Source organism: Callospermophilus lateralis, chromosome 9 (genome assembly GCF_048772815.1).
Source record: "Callospermophilus lateralis isolate mCalLat2 chromosome 9, mCalLat2.hap1, whole genome shotgun sequence".
NCBI lineage: Eukaryota > Metazoa > Chordata > Mammalia > Rodentia > Sciuridae > Callospermophilus > Callospermophilus lateralis.
In genome coordinates, this window is record NC_135313.1 from 74863672 (window position 1) to 74879046 (window position 15375).

General features: G+C 34.0%; 1 protein-coding gene across 2 annotated transcripts in view; it reads right to left on the reverse strand.

Annotated features, from left to right (window-relative positions):
* Galnt13 (polypeptide N-acetylgalactosaminyltransferase 13) overlaps window positions 1-7368 on the reverse strand; it is a 434224-nt gene extending 426856 nt beyond the window's left edge. For both annotated transcript variants that reach the window (XM_076866162.2, XM_076866161.2), the window contains exon 1: window positions 7227-7368. In XM_076866162.2, coding sequence (XP_076722277.1) covers window positions 7227-7368 — 142 coding nt within the window. The remainder of the gene's footprint in view (window positions 1-7226) is intronic.
* Between the last annotated feature and the right edge of the window lie 8007 nt (window positions 7369-15375).

Sequence of the window (15375 nt, forward strand, 5' to 3'; positions counted from 1 at the left end):
CATTGGAGGATAGGAACTCAATTAATTTATGGGTGTTGATTTTGTATCCTGCTAATTTGCTGAGTTCATTTATGAGCTCTAGAAATCTTCTGCTGCAGTTTTTTGGGTCTTCTAAGTATAGGATCATGTCATCAGCAAACAGAGATAATTTGAGCTTTTTAAAATTTCTGGGAAATATATGCCCTTTATCTAGATTGACTGTGTCCATATGCCCCACTTTTTTTTTTGTAAGACTATAAATACCATTGCCTATCACCCTAAATTAGTGCTCATCATAATATATGAGTCACCTCCAGTATCGATAATCCATTTTAATCAATCACACTCTTCTACCTATCCACAAAGCTTAAGCCATGTACTTTAAAAACCAGAGTAAATACAATCTTAGTTTAATACCTTAATTCTCTAGTCATTGGTTTTTCCTCACACACAAGAATACTCCCTTTCAAGGAGGAAGATTAGTCATACAAAATCAATGAACATTAGCTGTCTAATAAAAGAGTCCAGGACTATGAGAAGATCACTTAGAAAGCAGCAGAAGAGGGATTCGAGAGAGGGAGGCTGCCTGTTTCCCTCAATTTATAGAAAAGAAACCAGTTACTATGCCTTGCAGGAACAAGGACACATGGAGGTACTGAACTGAGATCACGAGTCAGCAACTCCACTATTTTTTATGTCCCCCAACGTAGAGACCGTAGTGGGGAGGTACAAGGGACACATATGAACTAGGATAATTTTGAGAACTTAAAAATAAGATGATGACTGTTTTATACAGATCTTCAAGCAGAATTATCCCTGCTAAAGACCTTCCTGACCAAAGTTTAACTATCCCACAGGACACCTTGATAGGGTCTAGGTATCTGTGGGAGTGAAGAAAAGTATTCAAATCTAGTTTTCAGAATATGTATCTCCACAGTGGTATCTAATGAAAGCATAAAACTTAAACTCCAATGCAAACTAGCATTTACTGATGACAGAATCCTTTATTGAACCTAAAAGAGTATGATAATCAAACACTGTTTTGGCTGGGCATGACGGCACATGCCTGTAATCCCAGTGGCTTGGGAAGCTCAGGCAGGAGGATCACAAGTTCAAAGCCAGCCTCAGCAAAAGCAAGGCACTAAGCAATTCAGTGAGACACTCTCTCTAAATAAAATACAAAATAGAGATAGGAATAGTACTCCATGGTCAAATGCACTGAGTTCAATAACTGGTACCAAAAAAAAAAAAAAAAAAAAAAGCTATTCTGTTGGTTGTTAAAATTATAGCATGTCCCCTTAGCCTCACACAATTTCAATTTCTATATCACTTCTGTCATTTGTGATTCTATAAAGGCCCTCTGGGGTTTTCAGGCAGATTTCCTTCCCACTAAATCACTTCTATGCCCCCATTTCCTATCTCAAACTACACATTATCTATGGACCAACCAAAAAGTGGAGACTGAAATAGTTTGCAATCCTACATGTCCTGGAATTTATAAAATCTAGAAACAGCATTCAATTAGGAACCAGAAAGATTTTAAACTATTGATTCCTATTTGTTCCATGTTACAGGGATAACTGAGGCCCAGAGACACCAATTCACCTACTGAGGACATAGGCCATTAGTGGGGAAACTGGGACTAAGGTCCACTGTGGCACAGTGCTCATGCAAACCTGCCATATGATTTTAAATCTCCCTAGAGCTTTCATAAGTATACTACAGCAACCTTTGGCTTTTTAAAAATTCACTCTAATATCTACTCTAACTCTTCCAGCTTGGTAATGAGCACAACTCAATCTTCCACATAAACAGGAGTGGGAAGTATCTGTTAGTGCATTTTTTTTAGGTGGCACCAGGATGTCGTGAAAAAGTTAATGTGCCCCCTATTAAGTGTTTATGTTATCAAAAAGCAGTCCCTTATAAAACAGAAAAATACATAGATATGCATGTGTCTGTATCTAATGTTTGAACAGCTCTACACACTCTCATAAACTCTTGAAATCATCTCTTTTTACAGCATTACTCAATTATTGATGTGTAAAATGACAATGCTGACTCTTTGCTACTGTAGCAAAGATTCAATTATATTCCACATACTCCATTTTTTAAAAAAATATAAAAATATAAACCACTTTAGAAAAATGATGATAAAATCGTTTTTTTTTTTTAAACTTTGATAGAGTTGAATATTATAGCCAACTTCTGATGGAACAATTGCATTTCTTTACTTAACAGGTGTCTCAAATGCAACATGTCTGAAATAAACTCAGTATCCATCTTGCTCAAATCATCTCTTACACTGAGCCCTCCCTCTGGAAACTGGATCCAAGAAACCCAAGACTTGTCCATGGAAACTATACCTTCAATATCTGCCAGATCCTGTCAAGCACCCAGATTTCAATTTTTGCCTGTTTATCTCATACCTCATTCCTGCTGGTCTGCTATAAATAGGTATCACTTCCAACACAAGATGCATAGACTGCTGGACAGCTTCCTATCCAGTGCCCTGAAGACAGTGGCTCTTCTCCAGTGCATTGTCCACGTTGTATCCATAGTGATTCTTCCATAACACAAATCTGAATATATCTGCCCTATTTTTGGAACCCACTGGTGTCTTATCATTTTTTAAATGCATTTAGTGGCTCTTCTTTATTCATTTAGTTATTAATAAAAATAATACATCAAGGACTGGGGTTGTGGCTCAGTGGTATAGCACTTGCCTACCATGTGTGAGGCACTGACTGGGTTCCATCTTCAGCATCACATATAAACAAATAAATAAACACAGGTCCATTAATAACTAATAGAAATTTTTTAAAAAATACATCAAACCCATATTCCAAATGGTTCATATCAGGTCAAAATGTTCACTCTGATCATATTCCCTTATTTCCCCCACGTGCATGACAGGCAACAATCTAAATCCTATATTCATAGTTAGCCTCACTTGCTTTTTATGAAGTCTTACATCTCTATATACTCTTTTAATGTATGTTCTTAAATTTTAGGGGTTTTTTTTCTGCTTTCAAGTAGTCTATATATACTTACTCTTTGTGGGGTATAACATCATTAATTTACTACTTTATTGTCAAGATTCATCCATATTGATGAAAGAACATTCATTTTGATTACTATATAATAATTCCTTCCATCTATATACCAAATGTCTATCCTTCAGTTCTTTCCATTGATTGGCCTGTATGTTATTTACAAGTTTTATTCCAGTGAGTAGTGGTGCTATGAACATACTTGTGGAAGAAATTTTCTTGGATATATGACTATGACTTCTGAGTCCTGTAGGAATGTTTAGATTTCAGAGACAATACTAAATTGTTATCTGAATTCACCACAAAAGTATAGACATGCATCAACTCTAATGATTGGCAATATTAACCTTTTTAATTGTTGTTAGCTGAATGGATATAAATGCATGTCATTGTAGCCTTGATCTGTTTTCCCTGATTATAATGTATATTAATTATCTCCTCATAAGTTTAATTGCCATATGTGTTTGTTTTTATAAAGTATCTATCTATTGCTTATATTTTTCTATAGGGTTATTTGGGGGTTTCTGCTTTTTCTTTCTTTCCTTTGTGTGTGTGGGAGGGCAGATTATACTGGGGATTGAACCCAGGGCAGCACTATACCCCTAAGTTACACGCCCTCAGCCCTTTTTTATATATTATTTTGAAACAGAGTCTCCCTAAGTTGCAGAGTTTGGCCTTGAATTTGCAATCATCCTGCCTCAGTCTCTTGAGTCACTGGGTCTACATGCATGGACCATAGTCAGTTTATTTGGGCTTTTCTTATTAATAATAAGAAACACACACACACACACACACACACACACACACACACATCATAATTATTTAGATATACTTAGTAAGAGTTTGTTAGCTGTATGTTCTTTGAATATCTTCAACAATGTGTGACTTCTCTTTTATTTTTTAATGTCAATGTTTCCTATGTTTTGTCTTAGAATTTTCCTTATTTCAAGATCATTTAGATGCCTAATTTTTTTCTACTCAAGTTAAAATTTTGCTTTTGGCATTTATGTTTGTAGTACATCCAAAGTTTATATCAACTGGGAAAAAGAGTAAGGCATCTTTTTCCACACACATTACCATTTCATTCTCAGTTCCATTTATTGAATATATGCTCTTTTTCGCATTGATCTTCAGTGCTTCCCCGTCATATAATGAATGTTCCAAATGTGTGAGTCTATGTCTAAGGTCTAAATCTATTTCCTTGGACACTTTATACTTCTGCTTTGTGTCTATACTGTTTTGATTACTCTAAATTTTAAGAGCTGTTATTGAAATAGTCAAATTTTAACTCTGCAATTTCTCTTTTTATATTATTCTGGTGGGAGATACACTGAAATCTTTATTAATCTATTTAAAATTTTGCATTTTCTTCTTTAAGTAGTTATTTCCAAGTCTTGTATCGTAGACCTTAACCTTAATGCCATAGCCTCTGTGAAATTTTACCTATTCACCTAGATTGTTTCCCCAGCTTAGAGCATCCTTCTTCATCCTAACACCCATTATGTGTTGTAATCATGTGTACTTTACTTTACCATTTTAGCTGAATTTGTATATTTAACTGAATATGTGTCAACAATGGAAACTGCATATACAATAGTGCTCCCATAAGATTTCATTACCTAGTGAGGCTACAGCGTTCTTAGCTATATAAACACACTCCACAATGTTTCCCACTGTCTCCCCTTCCCATGCTTAAGTAACACCATGACTGTATGTGTGTGTGCATGTGGAGAGAGGAATGATTACTTTGTGATTTTTCTATAAGCTCCATGACTAGAAGAATCTCAGTTTTATTACATTCCAAACTGCAAAGGCCTTAGTTATCTATTCCTAGGATTTAGTACACAGTAAACACTAAATAAATAATTAATGAATTAATAAATGAAAATATCTCAAAAATTAATCCATAGTGTATGTTAATATTGGGTACTTAAAATTATATAAAGTCTAAAAATATAAGTCATCTTAGAAACCACCAAATCCAACCCAGAAAGATCAAATTCTGTAAGCCAAAAGTCATTGTTTTAGTAGACAAAATCACTGCATATAAGTAACTCTAAATATATAGTACAAATTCCTAAATAATCTGAAATACTAATAAAATATAAAATTAAAACTTCATGTCTATTTCCTATTTTATAGGACAAATGATATTAATGTGCCAAATTAAAGTACAGTGGACTGAATGTTTCTGCCCCAAATTCACCTGTTAGAACTCTAAAAGGTTTGGCAATAGTATTAGGAAGTGTGACCTCGGGGAGGTGGTTAAGTCCTGAGGGAGAAGCCCTCCTGATTGGGATTAGCACCCTTATAGAAATGCCTCAAACAGATCCCTCAACCATCTGCCAGGTGAAGTTAGTGAGAAGTCAGTTTTGCATGAGAAACAGGCTCTTCACAGACACCAATCAACCAGTGCCTTGATCTTGAACTTCCCATCACCCAAAACTGAGTTGTAAGTTTTGTAAGTTTCTGTTCTAAGTGAGTCTCCCAGTCTACAGTGTGTTGATCAGACAAAAAGTCTTACTGAAGAAGACAACATGATTTAACTTTAAATTAAATACAAGGAAAAATTATTTTTGCCTGACATCATTAAATTTCACAGTTTAAGGTTTAGGAGTAATCAGCAAGGACTTGAATCAGCAAAACTGTACTTCTGTGGGTACTTGAGGAAAAGGCTGCTGGTTTTGCTTTTTTTTTTTTTTTTTTTTTTTGCTGAATCAGGTCATAACTTTTTGTGTGTGACTGAACTAGATGCCTCCATTCAACAAAGTGATCATTCTAAATGGTTGTGATCCATCAAGACAGATTTCCACTCAGCCAAGAAATAGCTCAACAGACTCAAAAAAAAAAAAAAATAGCTTATTTACTTCAGGGCTTTAACTATAGATCAGTAAATCAATCCCATGTTTATTTATCAAAACCCAATGGACTCATAAAGTTCTTCTTCCTGAATAATTATAGAATAAAGCTATGAAAATGCATATAATCTACCTAAATCAATCTAGACTCAGTCACTTCCAAAGAACTTTTCTCTGAATTCTTTTTACTAGTCAAAAACTAAAGTGAGAGTGTCAGATACATTTTGAAAAGAGAGAATATGCAGAATTTCTACAACTGAGTGAGAGCATTTTTTTTTATCTAAAGCAAACCCAGAATTTTCAAAATGTTCTCTGGACAAAATTAATTTTTGGAATTGTTTTTCTGTGTTTCCCTAAAACTTACATAATTGCATAAATGAATTTCTATTTGAGTGTTTTGACTAATAAACAACTTCAAAATTATCTATAACATTAGACATACTATAATTAGTAAATAAAGGCAAATCTCACCTTGGTAACTTAGATTCATTTTTTTGAATGTTATGAAAATTTCAACAAGATTCAAATAAAATTTACCTTTTGTCATAGTTATGAAGAAAACTTTTGTTAATTAGAGAATTAATTAATGTTTGTTTAAGAGAATAAACTAATTTTAACCACCCTATGTACTTTAGAAGTACCCACTTATGAGGAATATTTCAAGAATATAACTACTGATAGACCTTGAAGTCAACAAAAAAGGAAAGCACTGAGAAAGTTATTTGTAATCATTTTGCAGAAAATGAATCCCTATGCCTTTATCTGAAAAATCACCATTTATACAAATAATCTCTTTAGAATTAATTGGAATTGAGTCATTGTAAATATTGAGTTAAAGTAACTTTATAATAGACTTGAAATTGTCTTTGTTTCTTAACATAGAGTCAATGATCTGATGGCCCACAGGTGAAATCTGGTGACTTGTAGGTGTTTTATTGTAAAAAAAAAAAAAAAAAAAAAAAAAAAAAAATTAATCTGTTTTGGAAATCATCAGGGATGACAAATGGCATTCCAGTTTGCTACTGTCCCCATATATCTCACTTGGTTTTTAAAGGGTTTTGGCTCCTGTGAGCCTAGATTTTAAATTCTGTCCCATCTGAAAGTTCACTGAAAGTTCTTTTCATGCAGTCACAGAACACTAGAATTTAAGATTAAAGGTATCCGGAAGGTTAACTGACTCTTCCTTCTTTCCAATAAACCCCTAAGACCTAGAAAAGGGAAGTAGCTTCCATGTGCTTACGCGTACATTAACACTTCTGCTCTTGTAATAAGGCAATACTATTCTTATTTTGAGGTGTGATACTTTGTTGTCTCGCCAGTTTGCTTCACAGGTACTCACCCCTCAGTGCAGGCAGCAGGGACCTCTCCTTCTTGTCATCACACTTGTTACATTCACTGAAGTACAGCAGTAAGAAGACATCCACAAGGACCCACATCAGTGAAGTGGCCAGAACCACTTTGCAGTAAACGAATCTCCTCATGTCTTTACTTGATTTTTAGTTAACACAGAGATTGAAGGCAAATGCTCCTTGGATAGATCCACGCCACAGAGGTGAACTCCAGGGTGAAAGCAGGATACATCCCACTGTATTAGAAAAAAAAGAAAAGAAAGGAATTTCATTATTGTATAGGGTTTTTGTTGTGCAGAAAGGAGATATAACATGAAACATGACTTATTTCACGTTCCCAAATATGTCAGCATTCATGTCTTCAAAATTAAAAGCCCAAGTGGATAAAAGTTGTTACCAAGACAGCTGGCTACAATTTTAACACCTGAAACTAGATCCATCACTATTCTGCTGGATCATTGATAAACTAATGATTTATTCAAATTGTATTGCCTTTACCTTAGTACCTACACTGATATTCTATATAACAACAGGTTGTCAAATAGCGCATTTTGAATTTACATAATAATACTGAATACTAAATAATACTAAAAAATACAAAAATAATAAAAAATGATAAATGGTACTACTACTATTTACCAATAATACTAAAATAGAAATAATCCTAGGATACAAAATTCTACAGTGACTAAGAGCTGGTCTTTTATAGATAGGTCTGGGCATTTTACTTCACAGCATTGGGAGATTCCCCAAACCTCAGCTTTTGCATTTGTAAAATAAGGATAATAGTGTCATACCTAAAAATTTACTGTGAAGATTAAGTATGTCATGCTTCTAAAGCATCTTACTGAATGAATATCTATTAGTATAGAAAATTTTAAAAATGGTATCAGAGACTCAAACCCAGCAGCTACGAGAAATAAATCAACACTTATTTTCCTTTAAAACTCCCATCTGATCTGCATAAAAAGTATTCCCAGCAGATGTGCATTTGAGAATAGATTAGCATGTCTTGAAAACAACATACTAATATAAAATGACCTAAAGTAATCAGAGTAAGAATTCTAAATGGTATAACATAGATATGTACCTAATCGTTGAGAGATACTGAAAGTATATATAAAATTAAAACCATCCACGTTTGTTTTATACAACATTGAACAATAACTATCTGGCTAACCAGTTTCTATAGGTAGATTAAATAAATCAGACCAAAAATAATCCAATATCATTTGCTACATTTTAAATCGTATCAACTAAAACATAAATTTATTGATGTGAATAAGTGACATTGTTTTGACAGTTTGGAGTGAATAACATTAAATACAAAGAAATTTGAAATATTTCATAAACTTTTATTTATATCATTACAATGGAAAATCTGCCATTAACTATTAAAATGTCTCAAAATGCAAACATGAAATGTAATTTGCTGAGACAATTTTTTAAAATAAACAGCATTTATGTGTTACTTTATATGAACTTAAAATTCACAAATAGTAATGGTTTAAAAAATTACTATAAAAGAGTCTATTCCCAATAATTATATAAAATTTACATTCATGTAAACTATATATTTGGAGACATTGTGCAAATCCAAAGAATACACAGCACAGAGTTTCATTTATTTTTCTGAGGAAAAAAAGTGTCATGCTAATTACCTAATTTGTGTCATTTCTACCTTATTTTTTTATGAAATTGATAGATAAGTATTGGAACTCGGCCTACAATATAATGACAAGGGAAAATCTTTATTTTCTCTTACTGTGTTAATTTTTCTAAATTTGAAAAATGAAACACTTCAAGCTATAAAATTTTCTTTCTTTAGTCGTAAGATGCAGTTTGTCTCCTCAATTGACAGTGGAAAAAAAAATCCTAGGGATAAGTATATGTAATGCCAATGGTTACTGAATGGCCCTCCCCAGATTTAGAAAGAATACCTTATATATAACAAATGATCTTTGAAGATGTAGGCAGCACCATGACTGTCATCAATGAAGAGATGACCTCTTGCCCTTTCTACATCATCAAATGCTGTGGGGCTTATGCAAAATAAAGAATGAGGGCATTTTAAAAAATGTATGAAGAATATCATTACAATGGAAAATCTACCATTAACTATTAAAATGTCTAAGATAACTCATTTCCTAATAAGAGCCTAACAGCTGAGCTTATTGAGAATTTATTTTAAACTTTAGCTTTGATTGAAAGTCAAAATTATACCTTATTGCCACTTCAAGAATTATTCAAATTATCTTGATTCTATACCCTGCTAGATCTACATGTCATGACATTAGGACTAAGAAATGTCTAACTTTACTATTTCAAATAATAAAACCAAGTTGCCATTTAAATTTTTTATTTATGCAAGTTTTTTCCTTACATAGTTCAAGTTTTTAATTCTATCTATATCTTGAAACTACCTCTATCTTGAAAATAGACTCAACTTTACCATTCAAAAGGATCTTATTCCCTGGCACTCACAAACTAATAATTCTATATGTATGTTCCAATACTCCTCATCTCATGAGAACAAAACTAAGCAGAAAGATGTTACAGGATGCATGGTTACTAACCAACATAAGCACAGTTGGTGGCCCAGATTTATTTAAGAGAATCAGCATCTGCATTAAGTTTTTATTCCAGTAAGCTCCTATTTATTTGCAAATACTATTCTGTTTCTCAAGCAGTAAGGAAATCCAAGTTCTGCAAAGTCCCTGGCTTGCCAATCCAATGTGGATCACGACCAACTTGTATAAACTATGTGCTCCACTCTCTCCTACTATGACACCTTTTATAACGATTTCAAAAATCTTTTGAGTAAAGCAAAGATATTGCCCTCTTTAAAAATACTTCTGTATGCTGTATACAGTAGTGAATGCCTGTATCCCAGTGATATCAAGGCTGAGGCAGAATGATCACAAGGCTGAAGCCAACCTGGGAGTGTCTCAGAATATGAAAGGGAGAGCACCCTTGAGTTAAACCCCAATTCATATATATATATATATATATATATATATATATATATAGAGAGAGAGAGAGAGAGAGAGAGAGAGAGAGAGATAGATAGATATAGATGTATAGATATAGATATAGATATAGAGATATAGATATATACACACATATGTATATAATTATATATATACACATACATTACATATATGTATATAAATATATATATTTTCCCCTCTATATAGGAAAATGTCAAGAAATAAAAAACTATCAAGTACCATCTTGCCAATCAGTGTTTTTCCCTTTTTCTCCTGCCAACTAAATAATATCAGTCATATATTCCAGATTTTTACTTTAAAATATGTACCATTCTTCCAATCTTTATTAAAATGGTATTACAATATAAAAATAAAATCCAGATAAAGTTTAGAGTTTTGGGTAATTGTGTTATTAAAATTAGAAGAAAAACATCTTTGTTTTGGTTTTGGTTTGTTGTTTTTTTCAATTAGGAGGTTATTACTTCCCTGAGGAATTGAGTTTAGTTGCTATTAGACATTTTTATCTATAGTCATATATTTTCTTTAGTAGAAAATTGCATAATGGGTGCAAATTTATTCAATCTATTTTATGAGGCTATACTCAAAGCTGCCAAAGGATCCTGGAAGCTAGTGTAAGACTGCTGGTAGGGTTTCCAGAAGGTTCAGACACCAAGGAAACTTTATTTATATAGAAGCTTCTGGAAGCTGATGACCAGACAGTTTTGCAGATATATATATATAGATAGATAGATAGATAGATAGATAGATGCACACACACACGCGCACACACACACACACACTCTGATAGATGTAGTTAAGCACTAAAAAAAAAAAATCCTGATTTGGTTCTAAATATGATTGGTAGAAAGACTGATATTTGCATGAATGATGATCAAAATTTAAAATAGACCTGGGAAATCCACCTAAAGCCTAAACCAAAGGTTCTGCTGTAAAAATCACACCATGCTGATACACTCAGAGACAAAAAAAAAAAAAAGTGAAAAAGGTAATGTTCAATAAATGCCTTTTGTAAAGGGTGATGGGATAGAAGCAAAGATATATGCCCTTCGCTTGAATTTCAATTAAGACCAAATATTCATAAGATCAAATTCAACACTTAGGAGGCAACCTAGCATAAGATCTAAAATACATATTTTTCTAAAACACATATGTTGCAGAATTACAATGTTATGATTTGAATTGGATTCCAATACTCAATAAGCACATGAGTTAATTCAAGTTAATGCCTTGATTTTCCTACCCACATGATTAGAATAATGGAAACTTCCTCAAAATCTATAATAAATATGAATGAATCATTACACATAAAGTTGTTATAACAATGTCTGCCACAAAGGACTCAGTATGCATTAGTGCTTATTAGCAGTAATAACAATAATAGTGTTATCATCAGGAATATTATCAAACAGGAAAAAAGAATGAAGACTCAACTATCCTTCTAGAAGAAGCACATATTCAGTTTGTTCAGGAAGTTGGAGAACATGAGCATCATAAAGGAAGAAATATTTAATAGATGCAGTTTCTTATGGGGTATGAAATATAGGGTTTAACAATACTCAAAACTCATTGAACTGTACACTTAAAAATTGTGCATTTTACTTTTATGTAAATTATACCTCTCTTATAAGATATAAATTAAGATGAAATGTCTATGTAGGTAGGATAAGATTCCCTGACATCAATAATTTTTGATTAACTAAAGAATTATACCAGATAAGAGAGATTCATATTAAACCTTTCTGATCTCCTGCCATTGTTCTCCATGCCATTCACTTGGGTCTCCTGGTTATTTCTTAAATGTGCCAATTACTGCCTTGCCTCGGGAAATGTGCATATGCTGTTTTCTCTGCCCAGTGACATATTCATGGCTCCCTGCTTTTATTTCCCTCAATCTTCCTTCTTTACTTCACAAGTCTCACATGACAGACAGCTTTGCTACCAATCAATCCAAAGGAGAACACACCTTAATCACTCTCCATTTTCTTACCCTCTCCACTTTCTTTCTTAGCACTTGTCATCCACAACATATTTAAAAAATAAATTTTGGTTACTATTTGTTTCCCCTATATTAAAAAGTAATCTGTATGACAATAGGATTTCACAACTCTTACACATGCTCTTACTCCAATATATTTCAAATATATTTTAAAATATATTTATCTTAATAAATTTTAAAACTCCAACATTACTCATCATAGACTCAATTTCTCCTACTGCCCTACCCTCCCAAAAAATATTCCTATGCTAATGTCACAATCACCTATAATTTACAATGTCAATAATAGACAGAGTGTCTTTAAAGGGTAATAAGGGTAAAATGAGGTCATATGGACAGCCTAATTCAACTGATGTCCTCAAAGGAGATTAAGATACAGACACACACATTAGAAAGACCATGGAGGGGCTGGGGATGTGGCTCAAGCGGTAGCGCGCTCGCCTGGCATGCGTGCGGCCCGGGTTCGATCCTCAGCACCACATACAAACAAAGATGTTGTGTCCGCCAATAACTAAAAAATAAATATTAAAAATTCTCTCTCTCTCTCTCTCTCTCTCTCTCTCTTAAAAAAAAAAAAAAAGAAAGAAAGAAAGACCATGGAAAGACACAGTGAGAATATGGCCATCTACAAGCCACAAAGACAGCCCTGCAAATAAAACCAATCCTATTAACACCTAGCTTTTGAACTTTCTTGTGAAAAAAATTAATTTCTGTTGTTTAAGTCACTCAGTCTGTGATACCTTGTAATGGAAGCCTTAGCCAACCCAAATTTTCTCCACTCCACCCAGCATACCAGAAGATATTTATGGCTTGAAAGAACCCTCCAGAATATGCTATTAGGTCTCATTTCTAAATCTATTAACACATATGGTGGAGTTCACTGTTTCACAGTAATCGTAAAATGGCTCACAGATAATAACTTTGACTTGTAAAGAAGAAACACCTTGAACATCAAGAAGTATGGTGAAAGTTGGTGGGGGAGTAGGGGGGCAGTGGAATTGTACAAATTTGTATCCCTTTGGGGAATGTGTTTTTATGTGGAACAGAAGGAGCCATGATCTATCCATTGCATGTCTGTGTTCCTTATTACCTATAGCAATGACAATCAATGATTGACCCTAAATTCCCTTACACAGGTTACACTGGACAATAGATTGGCCTTTGACCATAAACTGACTGTATAAAAAGAGACCAATTTATAGTGACTAAATCTAGGATCATAGGAAAAATGGTTGAAGTCAATATATGACCTTATCCTATTGTTTAAAATTCTGTTCATACTGGCCTTAAATAAATCCTGTATGAAAAAATTGAATGGATTTGGTCCTGGCCACTGTCAGATTAATCAAGATGTTCAATGGAATGGCACACTCATAAGAAAATTCACCAAAAGCCAAGATGATAGAGAACCCAAGGGTGGGTTTTGTTGGGAGATCATCCTTCTTTGTCTGCCAAACTTCTTGCTTGGAGTGCCAAGAATGCAAGTCCTCAAACACTCCTAACACAGGCCATTTCTCAGAGTTGTGTTTCCCATGAGCAATCTTGAAATGCCCCGGGACAAAGACCAGTCTTTCACTGCTGCTATAAAAGGGCGACTTCCCTCATGTTCCTGATCCTTTCCTGGAAAGCAACCCATCAGGTATGCAGGCATTCATAGCCACTGTCCCCCAGCTTCCAGGGGACATAGGAGAAAAGTGGAGTGGCTACAAACACCTTGATGCTCCACTACCTGGAGTGCCATGAGGAAAAATGCATTTGCTCTGAGACAGGAGTCTCCTCTGCCAATGAGTAGACTGCCATGAGACAGCAACAAGCTAATGTACTAGCTTTTCAATAGGGTAAAACCAAATTCGAGACCCTTCATAAACTTGAAATCATCATTCACAGAAAAGCCAGGAAGTGGTTAAGCCAACTTGTGTGAATTTTCATTTGTTCAGAAAATTTCCTGAAAGATACAATAGCTGAATTTGATAATCTCTGAGGAATACAACTGACTTTTAGATTTCTATAGGTTTGAGATTTTAATATAAGAATATGTTACTTTTAAAATAAACTACTACCTTAATTATAAAAAGGAACAACATTCCTTTAACTAATCCTACAGATAAAATTGAGAATCTACACAGATGCTAACAATGTACTATGCACTAAAGATAAAGCAGATAAAAAGACAATCCTTGTCTTCTGATTTAGTGGAGATAAACAAGAGCATTGGAGTAGAGAAGGGAAATAAATAAAACATTTAGAGTGATTCCAAGATGTGAAATTCTTTTTAGTAGATACTTTTGACCTGTAAATGTTTTTTCGGGGGTTGGGGGGTGGGGTGGAGAGCGTGCAGTGCCAGGGATTGAACTCAGGGGCACTCAACTATGGAGCCACATCCCCAGCCCTATCTTGTATTTTATTTAGAGACAGGATTCACTGAGTTGCTAAGTGCCTCACTTTGCTGAAGCTGGCTTTGAACTTTGATCCTCCTGCCTCAGCTTCCCAAGCAGCTGGGATTAGACATGTACTACTGTACCCAGTTTTGACATGTAATTTTTAATATTGAGAGAATGAAACAACAAAGAACAATTGGCCACAGCATGAGTGAACGAAGGGCGGAGCTTTATAGAGAATGTTCATAAAGGAGCAACGTGTTTACAAGGCAGATGTCATGTGTCCAGGAAGTTTGCTGTACATGGGTCTTTGCAGCAAGGCTAGAACATACGATGTCCATTCTATGAAGATATTACAAGTGTCAAGGCCTGATATATGATGATGGGAGTTTACAAGCAATAGATTTTAGTAAAATGATAATGTAATTAAGTCTATGTAAAGGAAGCTTGTTAAAAGCAATAGATGTCCCTCAAAAAGATAATGAAATTCGGTTGTTTTAAAAGTTTTACTTAACCTGAAAATTGCTCATGATTCATTTAAGTTATTTAATGACTTTCCAGTATTCATCTTATAATGTGGCACCAGTTGTCATGCTTGTTCATTAATAGTCACCAAGAGGGAAAAACAGAAATCCAAACTGTCCAACTGGATATAAAACCTCAAGATTTAAGGCCACACTTGAGCATTGAGACAGTTCCCAATAGACATTCACCAGCTAGCAGGCCATCTCCTGCAATAAATCTCAGGATTAAA